Source organism: Lithobates pipiens, unplaced genomic scaffold (assembly GCF_037356315.1).
Source record: "Lithobates pipiens isolate NorthernLeopardFrog02 unplaced genomic scaffold, aLitPip1_a1.2 Scaffold_25, whole genome shotgun sequence".
Taxonomy (NCBI): Eukaryota; Metazoa; Chordata; class Amphibia; order Anura; family Ranidae; genus Lithobates; species Lithobates pipiens.
In genome coordinates this window covers 171,448,753-171,469,171 of record NW_027507787.1, presented here as the reverse complement: position 1 = coordinate 171,469,171, position 20,419 = coordinate 171,448,753, and the positions used below count along the sequence as shown (strand labels likewise).

The 20,419-nt window shown below is 45.7% G+C and overlaps 1 protein-coding gene across 1 annotated transcript in view; it reads right to left on the bottom strand.

The window, feature by feature from the left end:
• LOC143930659 (ovostatin-like) overlaps window positions 1–20,419 on the bottom strand; it is a 208,426-nt gene that overhangs the window by 64,376 nt on the left and 123,631 nt on the right. Inside the window, exons 19-23 of the mRNA XM_077455158.1 lie at window positions 20,075–20,303; window positions 19,049–19,172; window positions 17,418–17,536; window positions 17,015–17,066; window positions 332–415 (exon numbers count right to left, since the gene is read on the bottom strand). Of these exons, the coding sequence (XP_077311284.1) occupies window positions 332–415; window positions 17,015–17,066; window positions 17,418–17,536; window positions 19,049–19,172; window positions 20,075–20,303 (608 nt within the window). The remainder of the gene's footprint in view (window positions 1–331; window positions 416–17,014; window positions 17,067–17,417; window positions 17,537–19,048; window positions 19,173–20,074; window positions 20,304–20,419) is intronic.

The window sequence follows — 20,419 nt, the reverse complement described above, 5'->3', positions numbered from 1 at the left end:
GCATCCACTGTAGGATGGTTGCAATAAACATTTGATTACATTAACATTCCCTCTGTGGCAGCTTGGACAACTTTTTTTTTTTTTTTTTTTTTTTTTTTACATTTTAGAAAACAAAATGCAGGAATACAAAAAACATTTATGGTAAGCTCCCATCTATTTTCACTGAGGAAGTGTGCACACTTCTATTATCACTATTTATCGTAACAAGGTATAGCACTATACTTTTTGGTTTGTAAATGTTATCTAGTTTGTATCGGAGTATTGTGTTAGCTGCTTATTATATATCCCTGAGAGCACATTTAGGCCTGAGCGTGAATCTCTTTCAACTTACCTATTACTTGAACTTTCGCAAACATGGATCCAGGCACAATGCTTCCGGAGGGGTTGATGTCAACTTTTACGATGGAGTTTGAACCTGCGATAAAAAATAAAAAACTATAAAACCTCCACAGTTCTTCAGGACAGTCAGTTCATATTGAGAGCACAAAATGAAAACGCCATTCTGAAGACTGAATGCAAAAGTAAGACCAACCTTGATTTACTAGTCAACCAATGGTCCATGGACTATGAGAAAATTTTGGTGGCCCCCAGTGGTTCTGCCGCAAATCAACATTGTGTATGCGTATGAGATCTTTAATGTGAACATTGCAATGATAAAAGCACAGATTCATTTTAAGCTCTTCATACAATACTATATTTAAAGCAGATTTTTCTTGAGACTGCTGTAAATGGTTAGTTGAATTATATCCATAACATACTCAAAGAGGTGCTGGGAACTTTTAGACTTGCATGTGTAGTCAAATGAAAGAAAACTTCATACATGCTCAACAGATCTGGTAAGGCAGCTCCCACACAGCACTACTTACCTCAATGGACATGCAAAAGTAGCTCAAACCATAGAAATATGGAAAGGAGAACCAGACCAAAACCAGATAAAAGCTCAAGATTTTAATTGTTAAAAAAAATAATTAAGTCATACAAACCTCTAATGTATTTGGGGAGGCAACACCACTCCCCTATCATGACTATATTAGAACTAGTACTGAACTCTCCAAGTAACAACTTGACAGCAGTTGCTGAGTGGAAATCGTATACAAGACGGTTTATTCTATACCCATAGTTTTAGGCATTTCATATGAAAATTCTGAGAAAAAAATAAAATAAAAAACCTGTCCAAGTTGGTGTGCAACAATGTTTTATGATGTGAACAGTCACATACTTAAAGCTTCCATGTCTCTTTGGAGTCTACTAGCTTCAAGTGATACACACCCCGTTATAAGTATTTATAGCGGTTCTAAAAACTTAAGGTTTCTTTTTACCTCAATGAATTGCATTAAGGCAAAAGCCTTTTGTGTCCAAGATCCTCCCCAAAGACCCTCTCTTACACTTACATGAACCTGATCGAGCCAGAGTTGTGCACGAGAACAGTGGCTATCGCTCCATCCCCATAGTGCAGATTGATAGCAGCAGGAGCTATTGGCCATTACAAATGGGTGTACTTGCACGCTGCTATGTTTTGCTATGGAGTGCTATAAGACTACAAACTTACTAAGTGGATCGCTCGCAGTGTCCTTTGTTATGAACTTGCTTGCCTATCCATCTTTATGTTCCCATATCCAAAAAAATACCCGCTTCCTTAATTAGGGTTCACCATAATGTGCTACAATCACCCACATACATTAGTGATAATCCCCTCTTCCGATGTGCCCTCACCTTGGGGGGGGGTAAGACCAACCAATGAGCTATATGCACTTTTGTCCCTCTGGTGATCTGTTTTATGCTGTTTCACTCATTTGCTGGCACTCTTGAGATTAGAATCCTCCTTCTCTTACACTTATCGCCATACATCCAAATCATAAAGAGAGAAAGCTGGACATAGTGCTTTATCTCTTAAAACAACCGGTTTATTATGAAACCAAGTATTAAAAAAAAAAAAAAAAAAAAAAAAAAATCCTGGTGTATAGAGTACCAAACTGTAAAAAGCATTCAGTCCTCACAGTGCAGGTATAAGACAGACAGTATTACAACGGTGTGCTCATAATGCACGCATTAGCATGACAGATTGGCCCCTCCTATACACGTTATGACACAGGGTCACATAGCTTCCTCATGGGGATAATAGGGGAGGGGCCAATTTGTTGTCCAGCTTTCTCCCTTTATGATTTGGGTGTATGGAGAGTACGGAGGATTCTAATCCTTTTGTTGGCAACCTTGGAGTTTCTAATCTCAAGGTTGCCAACAAAAGGAGTGAAACACCATAAAACAGATCCCCCAGAGGGACAAAAGCACATAGACCATTGGTTGGTCTTATCCCCCAGGTGAAGGCACATCGGAAGAAGGGATTATCACAAATGCGTGTGGATGATTGGAGTACATTAGGGATGAGCCGAACACCCCTCGGTTCGGTTCACACCAGAACCTGCAAACGGACTGAAAATTCGTACGAACTTTAGAATCCCATTAAAGTCTACGGGACTCAAACGTTCAAAATCAAAAGTGCTAATTTTAAAGACGAATATGCAAGTTATTGTCCTAAAAAGGGTTTGGGGACCGTCTCCTGCCCCAGGGGACATGTATCAGTGCAAACAAATTCTTTTAAAAAAACGCCTGTTTTTCGCGGGCACTGATTTTAATGACGCTTAAAGTGAAAAATAATAAAAATGAGAAATAAAATATTCCTTTATATATCGTGCCTGGGGGGTGTCTATAGTATGCCTGTGAAGTGGCACAGGTTTCCCGCTTTTAGAACACTCCCTGCACAAAATTACATTTCTAACGGAAAAAAAAAAGTAATTTAGAAGTGATTGCGGTTTTAATGCAATGTCTATTCCCGGCAATACGGATGAAAATCATTGAGAAAAATGGCATGGGTAGCCCCCCCCCCCCCCGCCCATTACCAGCCCCTTTGGATACGGATAGTAAGGGGAACCCCGTACCCAAATAAAAAAAAAAAAGAGAAAGGTGTGGGACCCCCAGGCCCTATATACTCAGAACAGCAGTATACAGGTGGCACAAACAAGACAGGGACTGTGTAGGTTTGTTGTATTAAGTAGAATCTGTTTGTAATTTTGAACTGGTAAATTTTTAAAGTGTAGCACCAGTCAAAAATTTTTTAAGCTTTTTGGAAAACATAGGGAAGGGTTATCACCCCTGTATAATTTTTTTGGCCGTCCGTCTTTTCATCTTACTTCCTGTTGTCTCCTTCCGTTTGCAAGTAGGAGATGTTTGTAAGTTGGAGGTTTGAAAGTAGGGGCCTGCCCTATATGCTCTGCAGTAATTTGGGCCTAAGGTGTTGGTGTTGCCACAACACTGTAAGCCCTCAAAGTGATTCTTGGTGGGCGCCCTGCTGTGAACCATTATATCAAGAATTGTAATTACATGCCATTGAACAGTGGTAGAAAAATTGGGCTTTTGGTGGTTGTGGTGGTGCTGGTGCCACAACACAAAGTCCTCACAGTTACTCTCGGTGGGTGCTAGAACAGGCCCTGCTGTGAAATATATCAAGAATTGTAATTACATGCCCCTGTTAAACAGGGGCTAAAAAGTTGGGCCGTAGCCACTGGTGGCGGCGCCCAGAACCAAAAATGTTCTTCCAAGCTATCAGCAGGATCATAGAGGAGGAAAAGGATAGTCAAACAGCATAACAGGATAGTCACTCAGCATAGGCAGTCTTGAAGGGATGTGACATTTCAAAAATGATTATTCGGTTACATCAGCTTCAGGTGCTTGGTAGCTGGTGGTGATCCAAGACTGATTCATCTTTATGAAGGTCAGTCGATCAACCGAGTCGGTGGACAGGCGCACCCTGTGATCGGTTACAAAGCCTCCAGCAGCACAATGTGCGTTGTGAAAGAACGCTGGATGCAGGACAGGCCAGTAGCTCAATTGCATACTGTGCAAGCTCTGCCCAGTAAGCCAGAGGATTTTCAGTGGGAAAGGTGTCCAAGTCTGACCTTACCCCTAGGTATTCCTGCACCATGTAAATCAGAAGCTGGTGATGGTTGCTAGAACCCATCATATCTTGGGGCTGCGGACTAAAAAAAAAAAAAAATAAAAAAAAAAAATAAAAAAAAAAAATTGTCGGAACGCATCAGTCAGATGGCCACCTTCTCCACCACTCCTTCTGTGACTGACCGAAGCCTCAGCAACACGTTGTCCAGGACCAGGAATTTGTAACCTCCCAGTCTCTGGGAACGCAATGCACAGACCTTTCTGCAAGGCCTCCCGGAGATGTCTCATCCTCTGCTCCCTCTGCTACAGCAAGATGGGGTCTGCAACCTTACCCTTGTACCGTGGATCAAGGAGAGTTGCCAGCCAGTAATGATCCCTCTCCTTGATCCAAAGAATACAAGGAGCCTTCCGCAGGCTTTGCAGGATCAGGGAGGCCATGCAGCGTAGGTTAGCTGAGGCATTCGGTCCGGAGTCCTCTGGGTCACCAAGGACGTCATGATCCACAGCCACAGGTTTCTTGGGACTGTAAATCATCCCTAAAAGACTGTTACTAATGCTAAGTGCTAGGCTCCACCTCCATGCTGACACAATCCTCCTCATCCTCTTCCTGTGTGATCGGCAGGACAGCAGGAACACTGTCTGGATAAAGGGGGCCTTGAGAGACAAGGAAGTCCTCCTCTTCCTGCCTCTGTTCTGCCTCAAGTGCCCTTCCACTATTCCACGCAGAGAGTGTGCTCCAACAAGTGGACAAGAGGTACAGTATCAAGAGTCTAAAGTGTAAGCGCCGAACTTATATATACATTAATATAAAAGTGAAAAAAAGGGAACAAACAAACACCAATATGTGCACACACCTATAGCAGATGAACACAACGTGACCCCCAAATATGGGGATATTTATGACATATGATTGAAAAACTGGATAGTGAATATAGTGATAATCAAAACATATGTATCAATCCAACTGGACATATACGTATATATTTCCGTGGAAAGCTAACCCAAAAGGTCACACTGTATCATAATGCGACCCAAAAACTAAAAAGTGGCAACAAAATATAAAAGAAACATCAATGTGAACACATGAAAATATAAATAATGCAGGTGATGAAGTCCATTAAATAGAAAAAGTGCATATGTAAGTCCCAATAAACTTCAGTGTCCAAAGAGGTCCCACGTAACAATGACCAAATGTTGTTCCACCCAGTGAAGCTCCCACCACCGTAAGAAGCGCAGGCTTACCAGATGGACATGACCCAAGTAGACGTATGTCTCAAGGGTCAATAATAGCTTGTAGTCTCGGCCAATGCGATCCTGGATTCAACATTCAAGTCCTACCACACATGGTTCATTCGATATGGACGACTGCGTGTAATCACTGTTTTCGTATATATGGACAGCTCCGACAACAGTTCAGGCATAAAAGATAAGGAAATGGAGCCGACATAGCATAATAACAGTTTTAAAAAAAGATTTTTTATTAAAAAGTATTAAAACTCACATTTCCATAGTAGTCAATAGAGCGTATGAGAGGAAAAAAGGCAGTGGCAGAGTCCTCCCGACGCGTTTCGACCTACAGGTCATCACCACCCCAGCCCCCCCCCCCCACCCCAGATGATGACCTGTAGGTCGAAACGCGTCGGGAGGACTCCGCCACTGCCTTTTTTCCTCTGATACGCTCTATTGACTACTATGGAAATGTGAGTTTTAATACTTTTTAATAAAAAATCTTTTTTTAAAAACGTTATTATGCTATGTCGGCTCCATTTCCTTATCTTTTATGCCTGAACTGTTGTCGGAGCTGTCCATATATACGAAAACAGTGATTACACGCAGTCGTCCATATCGAATGAACCATGTGTGGTAGGACTTGAATGTTGAATCCAGGATCGCATTGGCCGAGACTACAAGCTATTATTGACCCTTGAGACATACGTCTACTTGGGTCATGTCCATCTGGTAAGCCTGCGCTTCTTACGGTGGTGGGAGCTTCACTGGGTGGAACAACATTTGGTCATTGTTACGTGGGACCTCTTTGGACACTGAAGTTTATTGGGACTTACATATGCACTTTTTCTATTTAATGGACTTCATCACCTGCATTATTTATATTTTCATGTGTTCACATTGATGTTTCTTATTTTATATTTTGTTGCCACTTTTTAGTTTTTGTGTCGCATTATGATACAGTGTGACCTTTTGGGTTAGCTTTCCACGGAGATATATACGTATATGTCCAGTTGGATTGATACATATGTTTTGATTATCACTATATTCACTATCCAGTTTTTCAATCATATGTCATCAATATCCCCATATTTGGGGGTCACGTTGTGTTCATCTGCTATAGGTGTGTGCACATATTGGTGTTTATTGTTCCCTTTTTTTCACTTTTACATCAATATATCTATAAGTTCGGCGCTTACACTTTAGACTCTTGATATTCTCTCAGCTAAAAAGATCCCAGTTTTAGCGTGTTAGCAGCCTTTGTTTTAGTTATATTTTTTTCATTGCCGACTACTGCGCAGTATTGTTGTATATACAAGAGGTACAGTATCACTGATGCATGCACTGTCACTGCTCACCATCCTCATGGCCTCCTCAAATAGTGACCGGACAGTGCATGCATCCCTGATCCCCACTGGCATCTGGGGAAAAAAAAAAAAAAACCACACAAGCTCCCCTGACCCTGTCCTGGCGCCGTAGTCACACATGTACTCCTTGATGGCCCTCTGCTGCATGTACAGCTGCTGCAGCATAGCCAACGTTGAGTTCCACCTGTTTGGCATGTCACAGATAAGGCGGTTCTTGGGCAGGTTCAATTCCTTTTGGAGCTCAGTCAGCCAAGCGATGGCATATGACCGGCGGAAATGAACATAGACTTTCCTGGACTGGCTCAGGACATCCTGTAAGCCCAGGTATCTGCCCAAGAACCATTGCACCACCAAGTTAAGCATGTGAGACAGACAGGGTACATGGGTCAGTTGTCCCTGTTGGAGGGCAGAGAGGAGGTTGGTGCCATTGTTGCAAACCACCATTCCTGGCTTAAGCTGGCGTGGCATCAACCACCTCTCAGTTTGCCCCTGCAGAGCTGACAAAATATCTTCCCCAGTGTGGCTCCTGTCCTCCAAGCACACCAGTGCAAGCAAGGCATGGCATCTTTTTGCCTGTGTGCGTACGTAGCCCCTTGAATGCCTACAGAGCACCTCTGGTTCCGAAGACAAAGCACAGGAAGAAGCCACAAAGGAAGAAGAAGAGGATGGGGTGGAGGAGAGGTGTGTCACAACCAGTAGTAGCATTTTGGAGGCGTGGTGGCGGAACAACCTCCAACACTACTGCACCTTGTCCTGCATCTTTCCCAGCTGCCACAAGAGTGACCCAATGGGCCGTGAAAGACAGGTAACGTCCCTGTCCATGCCTGCTGGACCATGAGTCATTGGTAATATGCACCTTACCGCTGACAGCCCTGTCCAGCGAGGAATGGACATTGCCTTCCACATGCCGATAGAGAGCCAGAATCAAATGCCGTGAGAAAAAGTGGCGTTTGGGAACCTGCCACTGAGGAACCACACATTGCACAAACTCACAGAAGGGGGCCAAGTCTACCAACTGAAAAGACAGCCATTGAAGTGCTAGTAATTTAGCCAAGCTAGCATTCAACCCCTGGGCATGTGGATGGCTGGGAGTGAACTTCCAGCGACGGTCCAGCAGCTGGGGCAGGAAAGTTTTCCTGGTAAAATCAGACATCGATTTACTGCTAGCAGAGTGCCCGCACGTACTTGGCTGTGAGACACCTAATTCTACACCTTCATTCCTCTCAGTGCAGGTTTCAGAGAGGACTGAAGGTCTAGTGGGGTTGGAGATGCCAGCTGATGAGGAGCAAGGAGAGGTCCGCTTTGTTCTTTGGTGTGGGTCTTTAAGGTACGCTTGCCAATGAACTGCATGGCAGGTCAACATATGTCTGGTCAAGCATGTGGTGCCCAAGCGTCTGATGTTTTGGCCACGCGAGATACGCTTGAGACATACATGTTGCAAATAGCAGCAGTGCGATCTGATGCACTCATCTCAAAAATGGCCCACACAAATAAACTTTTGGAATAACGCACAGATGCAGCGCCCTGCACTGGCGGAGCTCTGCGGTGTGATTCAGTCGGTGTGCTGCCCTTAAGCTGGCCCCTGGAGGGCATCCTGCCTTGTTGGAGATGTGCCGCTAGGGATGAGCTTCGTGTTCGAGTCGAACGCATGTTCGACTCGAACATCGGTCGTTCGTGCGTTCGCCGAATTCCGAACGTTTGGGCCGTTCGCGGCAAAATTCGTGTGGCCCACAATGCACTGCGATGGCGCAATGCATTGCTGTCTCACGATTGGCCAAGCATGCACTGTGACCCCGCATGCTTGGCCAATCGCAGCGCCAGCAGCGAGGAGAGCCATGGTTGTCCACAGGCATCCTGCCTGTGGCCAATCATAGCTCAGGCTGTGTAGTGCACGCCCCACACTATATAAGGCCGCCATTAAGGCGGCCTCGTGCAGTGTGTTGGCGTCTGAAGCAGTGGGTGTTCTGTGTACCTTCAACACAGTTACACACCAATCGTTTTTGGCTGATTTACTATCTTGCTCTTGTGTAGTGGTTACTGTCTGTGCCCTGACCGCAGTATACACCACTATATTCACCTCACCTATATAGCTAGTGATCTAGCTTTAATAATAGAGCTTGCAGTCAGTAGTGTTAGTGCGTGCTGTCTGCGTGCTCTGTACCCAGTACATACCACTATATACACTTGCATAGCTGTTCTCTATTTGAGCCCGATTGTCATCTGCAGGAGTTATTGGAAGTTGTGTGTGCTTCCAGCACAGCACAGTATACATCTGTATATACCCCTTTAACTCTGCTGTTTTCTGGTTATTGTCTGCGTGCCCTGACCGCAGTATACACCGTGATATTCACCTCACCTATATAGCTAGTGGTTCATCTTTAATAATAGAGCTTGCAGTCAGTAGTGTCACTCAGGAGATAGTGCGTGCTGTGTGCGTGCTCTGTACCCAGTACATACCGCTATAATCCACCTACATAGCTGTTCTCTATTTGGGCCCGATTGTCATCTGCAGGAGTTATTGGAAGTTGTGTGTGCTTCCAGCACAGTATACATCTGTATATACCCCTTTAACTCTGCTGTTCTATAAAAAAGGCATCTGCAGGAGTTAGTGGGTGTTGTGTGCCTCCAGCACAATATAAACTACCCAACTACTGTTTTACCCAACTCCCTTCAGGCCATTACCATGTCTGGAAGGCCAGCAAGGAGAGGCAGACAGGCGCGAGCCGATAAAAGAGGGCAAGCAGGCTCTGTGTCTAGAGACAACAGTGCTGGTCGTGGACGCGGTGCATTGTCATCAGCAGGGGGCCATGGGACATGCTTGTCCTTCTTTTCTGCAGCTGGACATGTTGAACCGCAACATGCCAACGACTTGGTAGAGTGGATGACCAAGCCCTCTTCATCCTCCTCATCCTCTCTCACCCAGTCTCAGGGTAGTAGAAAAGCAGCTGCCAACACATCGTCGTCCCTCCTCTCAATGTCATCATCAGTGACTCCTTCCCTAGACCCACCACGTCCTCCTGAGGAGTCTCCTGAACTCTTTGAGCACAGTGTTGGGTACATGCTCCAGAAGGATGCCCAGTGTTTGGTGGGCTCTGATGATGACACTCAGCTAGAGGAAGGCAGTAGCGTGAGCGCAGAGAGAGAGGATGCTCAAGAAGCACAGCAATCTGGCAGTCATGTTCCACAAGCTGCAGCATACTGCCAGGTTTGCTACAGCGATGAAGAGGGAGGGGATGATGAGGGCACTGACTCCACGTAGGTGCCTGGAAGGAGGGAGGAGGAGGAGGAGGCACATGTCCAACGAGGCAGGATGCCCTCCGGGGGCCAGCTTAGGGGCAGCACACCGACTGAATCACACCGCAGAGCTCCGCCTGCGCAGAGCGCTTCCTCTGCGCGTTATTCTAAAAGTTCTTTGGTGTGGGCCTTTTTTGAGACGAGTGCATCAGATCGCACCGCTGCCATTTGCAACATATGTCTCAAGCGTATCTCACGTGGCCAAAACATCAGCCGCTTGGGCACCACATGCTTGACCAGACATATGTTGACCTGCCATGCAGCTCGTTGGCAAGCATACCTCAAAGACCCACACCAAAGAACAAAGCGGACCTCTCCTTGCTCCTCATCAGCTGGCATCTCCAACCCCACTAGACCTTCAGTCCTCTCTGAAACCTGCTCTGAGAGGAATGAAGGTGTAGAATTAGGTGTGTCACAGCCAAGTGCTTCCGGGAACTCTGCTAGTGGTACATCCACGTCCGATTATAGCAGGCAAATGTCCCTGCCCCAGCTGCTGGACCGGCGGAAGAAATTTACTCCCAGCCATCCACATGCCCAGCGGTTGAATGCTAGCTTGGCTAAATTGCTAGCACTTCAACTGCTGCCTTTTCAGTTGGTAGACTCGGCCCCCTTCCGTGAGTTTGTACAATGTGCGGTTCCTCAGTGGCAGGTCCCCAAACGCCACTTTTTCTCACGGAAGGCGATTCCGGCTCTCTACCGGCATGTGGAAGGCAATGTCCTTGCCTCGCTGGACAGGGCGGTCAGCGGTAAGGTGCATATTACCGCTGACTCATGGTCCAGCAGGCATGGACAGGGACGTTACCTGTCTTTCACGGCCCATTGGGTCACTCTTCTGGCTGCTGGGAAGGATGCAGGACAAGGTGCAGTAGTGTTGGAGGTTGTTCCGCCACCACGCCTCCAAAATGCTACTATTGGTTGTGACACACCTCTCTCCTCCACCCCCTCCTCTTCTTCCTCCATGGCCTCTTCCAGTGCTCTGTCCTCAGAACCAGCGGTGCTCCGTAGGCGTTGCAGGGGCTACGCAAGTACGCAGGCAAAACGATGCCATGCCGTGCTTGCGCTGGTTTGTTTGGGGGGACAGGAGCCACACTGGGGCGGATGTTTTGTCAGCTCTGCAGGGGCAGGCCGAGAGGTGGTTTACGCCACGCCAGCTTAAGCCAGGAATGGTGGTTTGCGACAATGGCACCAACCTCCTCTCCGCCCTCCGACAGGGACAACTGACCCATGTGCCCTGTGTAGCTCACGTCCTTAACCTGGTGGTGCAGCGGTTCTTGGGCAGGTACCCCGGCTTACAGGATGTCCTGAAACAGGCCAGGAGAGTCTGTGTGCATTTCCGCCGATCATTTAATGCCTGTGCTCGGCTGGCTGAGCTCCAAAAGGAGTTGAACCTGCCCAAGAACCGCCTTATATGTGACATGCCCACCAGATGGAACTCAACATTGGCCATGCTGCAGCGGCTGCACACGCAGCAGAGGGCCATCAATGAGTACCTGTGCGACTACGGCACCAGGACAGGGTCAGGGGAGCTTGGTTTTTTCTCACCACGCCAGTGGGGCATGATCAGGGATGCATGCACTGTCCTGTCACCGTTTGAGGAGGCCACAAGGATGGTGAGCAGTGACAGTGCATGCATCAGTGACACTGTACCTCTTGTCCACCTCTTGGAGCATACGCTGCGTGGAATAATGGACAGGGCACTTGAGGCAGAACAGAGGCAGGAAGAGGAGGACTTCCTTGCCTCTCAAGGCCCCCTTTATCCAGACAGTGTTCCTGCTGTGCCACCCATCACACAGGAAGAGGGTGAGGAGGAGGAAGAGGAGGAGGAGGATGATTGTGTCAGCATGGAGGTGGAGGCTGGCACTCAGCATCAGCAGCAGCAGCAGCAGCAGTCTTATAGGGATGATTTACAGTCCCAAGAAACACGTGGACTTGTACGTGGCTGGGAGGAGGTAGCTGCGGATCATGTTGTCCTTAGTGACCCAGAGGACTCCGGACCGAATGCCTCAGCTAACCTACGCTGCATGGCCTCCCTGATCCTGCAAAGCCTGCGGAAGGATCCTCGTATTCTTCGGATCAAGGAGAGGGACCATTACTGGCTGGCCACTCTCCTTGATCCACGGTACAAGGGTAAGGTTGCCGACCTTATCTTGCCATCGCAGAGGGAGCAGAGGATGAGACATCTCCGGGAGGCCTTGCAGAAAGCTCTGTGCAACGCATTCCCAGAGACTGGGAGGTCACAAACTCCTGGTCCTGGACAACGTGTTGCTGAGGCATCAGTCAGAAGGAGCAGTGGAGAAGGTGGCCGTCTGACTGATGCTTTCAGACAATTTTTTAGTCCGCAGCCCCAAGGTATGATTGGTTCCAGCACCCAACGCCAGCGTCTAATTTACATGGTGCAGGAATACCTAGGGGCAAGGTCAGACTTTGACACCTTTCCCACTGAAAATCCTCTGGCTTACTGGGTCTTGAGGATGGATCACTGGCCAGAGCTTGCACAGTATGCAATTGAGCTACTGGCCTGTCCTGCATCCAGCGTTCTTTCGGAACGCACCTTCAGTGCTGCTGGTGGCTTCGTTACCGATCACAGAGTGCGCCTGTCCACCGAATCAGTTGATCGACTGACCTTCATCAAGATGAATCAGTCTTGGATCACCCACAGCTACCAAGCACCTGAAGCTGATGTAACCGAATAATTTTTTTTTGAAATACCACATCCCTTCAAGACTGCCTATGCTGATGCTGAGTGACTGTCCTGTTATGTTGATTGTCTATCCTCTTCCTCCTCCGCTGATATGTTGGAAGAACATTTTTGGTTCTGGGTGATGCCAGCAGCCCAATTTTTCTGCCCCTGTTTAACAGGGGCGTTTAATTACAATTTTTGATGCAATGCTTTGCAGCAGGGCTAATTCCTGCAATAAAACTACAGTATATGGCAGAGGTTGCAGTGTGATGGCACCAGTGCCTAAGGCCCAATTTTTCTGCCCCTGTTTAACAGGGACATGCAATTACAATTCTTGATATAATATTTCACAGGAGGGCCCCTTCCTGTGCCCACCCAGAGTAACGGTGAGGACTTATAGTGTTGTGGCACCAGCACCACAACCACCAAAGGTAAATTTTTCTACCACTGTTCAACAATGGCATGTAATTACAATTCTTGATATAATCATTCACAGCAGGGCGCTCCAGCGCCCACCAAGAGTCACTTTGAGGGCTTACAATGTTGTGGCAAAACCAACACCTTGTTCCGCCATTTCTGCAGAGCATATAGGGCAGGCCCCTACTTTCAAACATCCAATTTACAAACATCTCCTACTTGCAAACGGAAGGAGACAACAGCAAGTGAGATGAAAAAAGATGGACGACAAAACAAATTATACAGGGGTGATAACCCTTCCCTAGGTTTTCCAAAAAGCTTAAAAATAGTTTTTTTGACTGGAGCTACACTTTAAAAATGTACCAGTTGAAAATTACAAACAGATTCAACTTAACACAACATACCTACACAGTCCCTGTCTTGTTTGCACCACCTGTATACTGCTGTTCTGAGTATATTGGGCCTGGGGGCCACACACATTTCCTTTTTTTTAATATGGGTACGGGGTTCCCCTTAATATGCGTACAAGACCCAAATAGGCTGGTAATGGGCAGGGAGGGCTACCCATGCCATTTTTCTGAATGATTTTCAACCATATTGCAGGAACCAGATATAACATTAAAACCGCAAGCAGTTTTAAATGGTGTTATTTCCGTTTAATGTCATTTTGTGCAGGGACTGTTCTAAACACGGGAAACACGTGGCACTTCACAGGCATACTACAGACACCCCCCAGGCACCATATTTAAAGGAATATTTCATTTTTTTTTTTTCACTTTAATCGTCATTAACCACTACAATACAGGGCACTTTCACCCCCTTCCTTCCCAGCCCAATTTTCAGCTTTCAGCGCTCTAGCGCTTTCAGTGACAATTGCGCGGTCATGCTACACTGTACCCAAATGAAATTGTTATCATTTTGTTCGCACAAATAGAGCTTTATTTTGGTGTTATTTATTCACGACTCCGTTTTTTTTTTTTTGCGATATAAGCGCAAAAAAAGCGGAAATTTGGAAAAAAAACTATAATTTTCTTTTTTCTATTTGAAAAGAAATCCAATAAAATCAAATTTTGTCATAAATTTAAGCAAAAATGTATTCTGCTACATGTTTTTGGTAAAAAAATTCCGTTAAGTGTATAATAATTGGTTTGTGTGATCACGGACATATGTACGCAAATGATCATGTACATATGTGTGCAGGTGATCACGTACATATGTGTGCAGATAATCATTGGGACATGTGATTTTAGTGGGACATATGTGGGGGACATGTTTTTATTATTAGGGACATGTGTTTTTATTATTTGGGGACATGTATGTTTTGGGGACATGTGTGTTTTGGGGACATGTGTGGGGACTGTGTTTGTACTGTGTGGTGTGTTGTGTGTTTACACTACACTGATGATCAGTGAGTAAAAAGCTGTAAAAAGCAGCCCATACTCACTTATCATCAGCCGGCTGCAGCGATCTGCTCTCCTCTCCTCAGCGGTGACTTCCGTGTGAGGAGAGGAGAGCTGATTGCCTAGCAACCGGCTGTTTGTTTACATCACATGACGGCCGTGATTGGACACGGCCGTCATGTGATCAGGAGGGCCAATCACAGAGCCCTCCTGCCAATCTGAGATGTGCCGTGTCCGGATGACACGAGCACATCGGGATCGCGCCGCTGCGCGGGCACGCGCGCGATCCCGCTACTCCTGAAGGACGTTCCTGAACGTCCTATCAGGAGTAGACGGCTCCCACCCGGCCGTATATATGCATTGGCCGGGTGGGAAGTGGTTAAAATCAGTGTTCCCGCCAAAACGGCCGCTTTTAAAACTTTATTGCATTGACCCATGTCCCCTGAGGCAGGAGTCAGGTCCCCAAACCCTTTTTTAGGACAGTATCTTGCATATCAGCCGTTAAAATTAGCACTTTCCATTTCGAACGTTCGAGTCCCATAGACTTCAATGGGGTTCTAACGTTCGTTACAAACGCGGGGTCCGTTCGAAAGTTCTGGTGCGAACCGAACCGGGGGGTGTTCGGCTCATCCCTATGTGCCGCCTCCTCTCGCCTATCAGGCACCCATGTGGAGTCAGTGACATCATCCCCTCCCTCATCACTGGAGCAAACCTGGCAGTATGCTGCAGCTGGTGGAACATGACTGCCAGATTGCTGTCCTTGAGCATCCCCTCTCTGGGCTCACGCTACTGCCTTCCTCTAGATATCATTATCAGAGCATTCAAAAACACTGGGCATCCTCCTGGAGCATGTAACCCACACTGTGCTCAAACAGTTCGGGGCACTCCTCAGGAAGACATGGTGGGTCTATGGAAGGAGTGACTGATGCCATTGAGACAAGGGAAGAGGCTGCATTGGCAGCTGCTTTGCCAGTAACCTGAGCCTGGGTGAGAAAATGAGGGTTTGGTCATCCACTCTACCAAGTCTTCGGCATGTTGTGGCTCAACACATCCAGCTGCTGAAAATAAGGACAAGCGTGTCCCATGACCATGTGCAGACGATGCACCGCGTCCACGTCCAGCACTGTTGCCTCCAGACAGAGCCTGCTTGCCCTCTTTTATTGGCTCTTGACTGTCTGCCTCTCCTTGTTGGCCTTCCAGACATACGAATGGCCTGCAGGGAGATCAGAACACCAGCAATTGGGGTAGCTTTAAGTGCACACTGAGCAGACGACACATTACACCGACTAACTGCTGTAGCTGCCTGTGGTATAGGACTAGAACACCACAAGCAATTGGGGGCAGCTTCAGGTGTACACTGTGGAGGGGGCACAATACACGACTAATTTCACTAGGTTCAAAAGAAATGTAGACACTGCCCCTGCCTGTCTTCTGTCTCTCTATGAGCTGCCGCAACACACTACGCAAGGCCGCCGCATAGGCAGCCTTATATAGTGTGGGGCGTGTACTAAACCCTCTGAGCTATAATTGTCCACAGGTATCCTGCCTGTGGCCAATTATGGCTCTCCTCGCTGCCGGCGATGTGATTGTCCAAGCATGCGGGTCATGGTGCATGCTTGGACAATCATCAGCCAACAATGCACTGAATACCATGCGAATGTGACACAAACGGCCCATAAAGTTCTGGCTTCGCCGAACACATGTTCGACTCAAACACCAAGCTCATCCCTAGACTACATAGTGGTGAATACCAATTAAGGAAGCAGTTATTTGGATATGGGAACATAAGCCTGTTTTTTTTTTTTTTAAAGAAAGATTGAGCATATGCAAGCAAATGCATACCAAAGGAAACTTTATGGACTGATGCATTGAGTGCTTTGTTAAGCTATTGTTATATATAGTTTGACATGATGTGCCGATTTTGCTATGCAAGCAAATTTAAAGGGAGCCTTTGGCTTCTGCTGCTGTCAATCGAATCCTGCAACTTAAGGGAGCTAGTGGCACCTGCTGTTGTCAAATTATGTGATGGGAGGCGGTGTGGGGTCTGTCAATGAACACCGGCAGAGGGGCTCAGGAGCAAGACCACGTGAGTACCCCACCCTTAGCAAGTGGCTTTCTAGGGGGGTACTCAAAAAGTTGGAAGAGCCAGGAGCGCCAGTAGGAGACCCCATAAGAGGAAGATGGAGGCTGCTCTGTGCAGAATTATTGCACAGAGCAGGCAAGTATAATATATAGTCTTCAGCTGCCCCCCCCCCCCCCCCCATGGCTCCTTTACTGAATCTTTAGTGAAGTTTTTACTAAATCTTTACCTGTCCTTTTTTTACTTTGACCTCAGATCTGTGAATGGAGCAGCAGCAAGCCCCTCCATCTGCCACCACAGCAGAGGGATCCATAGTTATTAATGGAACAGTGCAGTGTCATCATACATTAATACTTCCTCAAGCTTTGTAACTGCTGGGGGACACAACTGGGTACAGGAGCTGCAGCTTGAGAGTTTGCAGAAGCTCAAGAATTGCTACCGTAATCCACTAATCATTGTTTCAATGCTTGGCAGGTTCAAATGCAAAAGGTTGTGAAATGCACTTTAAATGAACAGGAGTACTTTTTTTTGCAAATGGTGGAATGTGTCATTAAATGGACCAGTAACAGTCCTAGGAAGCAACCAGATATTCTCTTACCTTTGACACAGACAAAGTCGGTTTTGGTGACTTCTTGTTTGATACCTTCAGGCTTAAATAGAAAAAAAAAAAATAAATGTATTTTTATACTGTCCTATCAAGCTATAACCAGTTTAATGCATAGACATGATTGTGGAGTTAGGCAACATTTAATATTAAATGTTATGTAGTGTCATGCATTAGCATATGTATCCAAGTATAAAATGTTGGCAGTCCATAAAAGTTTTTCACAAAAATAGGAGAGCACAAGTTATAAGACAGAGCAAATGTGGGAAGAGACCCATACCAACCACGAGAGCAAAAAGAATGACAGAGAAATATATACAGAACATAGACATGCTACAACATATAAGACTTCTTTTCCAGGTTGTAAATTTTAGCATTTTTGTCTTTGTCAACTCACCTCCACAGTGAAACTCCGCACTATGGTGTCCTTGCGGTTTGATTCGCTAGGATCAACAGGTCCCTCACATGATGCGCCAATGTGAATTGTTTGAGCCGTCACAGAGACATTAGCAACACCTGTACAATTGAAGTACATGTTATCACCATTTTCACAGTATACATTGGTATGGACATCAGTCATGGGCTGCAGTGACCAAAAGGCAGATGCGAGTGAGGAACTGGTGCAACAAACTACAGCAAGGTTTACATATTAAGGCCCATTTATCAAGGAAACTCAGTACTTCAACCATGCCTACGTTTCCCTCCCCAGCAATTCTGACACTGAACTTCTCACATGCTGAATCTTCTGTGAATTTATGGGAACATTTTATACAACATACATACATAAAATCACTGCTAGTCTGTACAGTACATATGGTTAGAACAGCTCATGATCCATGACGGCAAAACTTCTCATGATAATCATACCCAAAGGACAACTTCTTTTGCAAGACCTGCTTACTACCTCTATTCCTTCCAACTTTTAGGCTGTAGGGCATGTTTGAAAGCTTCTCATTACTGGCTAATGACATGTTAGTATAGGCTTAACATGTTTTAATACCTTAACAACAATTCCCATAGCCCTGTATATTCTGCTTCCTGAGAAAAGGCATCTGAAAGTTTTTTGATGTAGTTAACACACGAAAAACAGTGCCACATCATTGGTGCCAGGGGGAGTAATTGTGCCCCATCAGTGGTGTCAATGGCAGGAATTATGCCCTATTTTTGGTGTCAGTTGGAGAAAGTGCGTTTTTTTTTTTTTTTTTTTTTTTATCAGTGGCAGGAACGGTGCGCCAAAGGCCAGATAAGAGCTAACAAAGGCCATATCTAGCCCATGGGCTGCAGTATGGAGACCACTGCTCTATAACAAATTGATCCACAACCCTGGGGCACACCACTTACAGCATTAGACCATTTGGAGAAGGCGTCATATCCCTTTCTTAATGCAACTGGTTTCCTATCCATGTACATACATTGATGTAATTTGTCCCACACCACTTTAATAAGGTGCAAGGTTAATCCCACCAACATCAAGAAATTCCTAGAGAAACCATAAGGTTCTTTGAATCTCTTGTAAAGAAAGGTTTAGACCATGAAGCGATAACCAACCAAGCATACATGGTCTACCTATACCCACGGTGATTCTGCATGCAAGCAGAATGACTGGGTAGAAGAATAGTGCTCTATTGGCATGAATTATGCCCCATTGTTGGTGTCAGAAAAATTGTGCCTTTTATCAGTGGGAGGAATAATGCCTCAAGGACCAGCTAAAGGCTATCAAAGGCCACATCTAGCCCACACACTGCAGTTTGGAGACCACTGCTCTATATCAACAAATTGAACAGCATTGGCCCAATACAGAACCCGGAGACACATCATTTACAACATTAGACTAGACTATTTAGAGAATGAGTCATATCTGTCTTCATGTAACCAATTTCTTATCCACGTACAGATGAATTTTATAGATTAAAGTTTTATGTTGTAAAATAGCAAAATGTTTCAGTAAATCTAGATAAAAACTTCATACTATACCATGTTGTACTTTTGTAATTCTTTTTTTTATTAAAAATTGAATTATTGTATTACCTATGGATGTAGCATTTATCTTCCAGGAGTAGGAGACTCTTTTCTGTGAGCAAACGCATTTCACCGATTCTGTGTGAACCGGTTTTGCTGCATAGTCACCTGAAGACTGTAAATCGACACGTACCTGGGGAAGCACAATACAGAGAAGTCAATAGAACATTCTGATTGCAGAATCACCAAGACAGCCCTTGTGTCTAGTAGGCAATATGCTCAGAATTCGAAATACCAATCTTCTCAGATGGCAATTCTGGAGCTGCCTGCCAATGAGGGCATGTAACCCTTCTCTTGACTGGATTACTAAAGTTTTTACACTAGGTTTAACTTTGTGGGGAGGTACAGCATAGAGCCTTGACAGTAAGCACTCCGTCCAGTTGCAGAGAACTTGTATTAATGTAGAATCCAGAAAATCACAACCAACCAGGTGGGAAGGCACCTGACTGGGAACTCTCACACTATAATAGCAGTGTGTAGTGGAGCAGGTATCAGACGTGCCAACAGAGTCTATCGTGAGGGGTGGAATACAGCTTGGCTGGTCATACCCAAATGGGGAAATTTCAAAGGAAGGATGGCATGTTCCTATCCTTTCACTACTCATCTGGAACCTCTCCATGCCACTAATCACTGTCAGTCAGCTGGGTGACCTGTCCCTACACTACCCACATGCGCGTCAAGCCTGAGAGCAGGGTCTTAAATAGAGCCAAGATGGCCAGAGTCACATTGGATGGCAGCCAACCAGATTGCTTCCCCAGGGATCCAGGAAACCATGGAGGAATCATGTTCCTCTTGGCTTCATCTCCCCTGCAATGTGACTGTGGTTCAGTGCCACCTGCAGTGGAGAAAGCCGACTGCACCTGCCCAAGATTTAATAAAACTGAAAAAAAAAAAAAAAAAACTTGATCAAATATCTGACTAAACAAGTATACATGCAGTCAAAATGTACAGTTTCTCCAAGTTTTAATTGTGGAACAACATCTATGTGCATATCACATTACTACCAAATAACCAAAAATAGAGACAGACAGTCACCTTGGCACATTTGTCCATATAGTTAGCAACAGAGGCCACTAGAAGCAAGATTTCTCCACGAACTATGGAATCTGGAAGAGAGAGGTCTACAAACATCTTCTGGAAAGAAGTGAAGTTGGCTGGGTATTTGGTCATGCCAAAACCAGTCCCATTGGAAAGACACACCACATCACTTTTCCACTTTGTGATGGTGCCTGGGACCTCAAGGATTGAAATGGTACCACTTTCCCTGAAAATTGGATTAGAAAATTAAATATACAAATGTTAATGTATGTAGCAGACATCTGGTTTTTTACATCAGGAACAAAATGGGTGGGGGCAACCTGGTAAAGGATGTAAAATGAT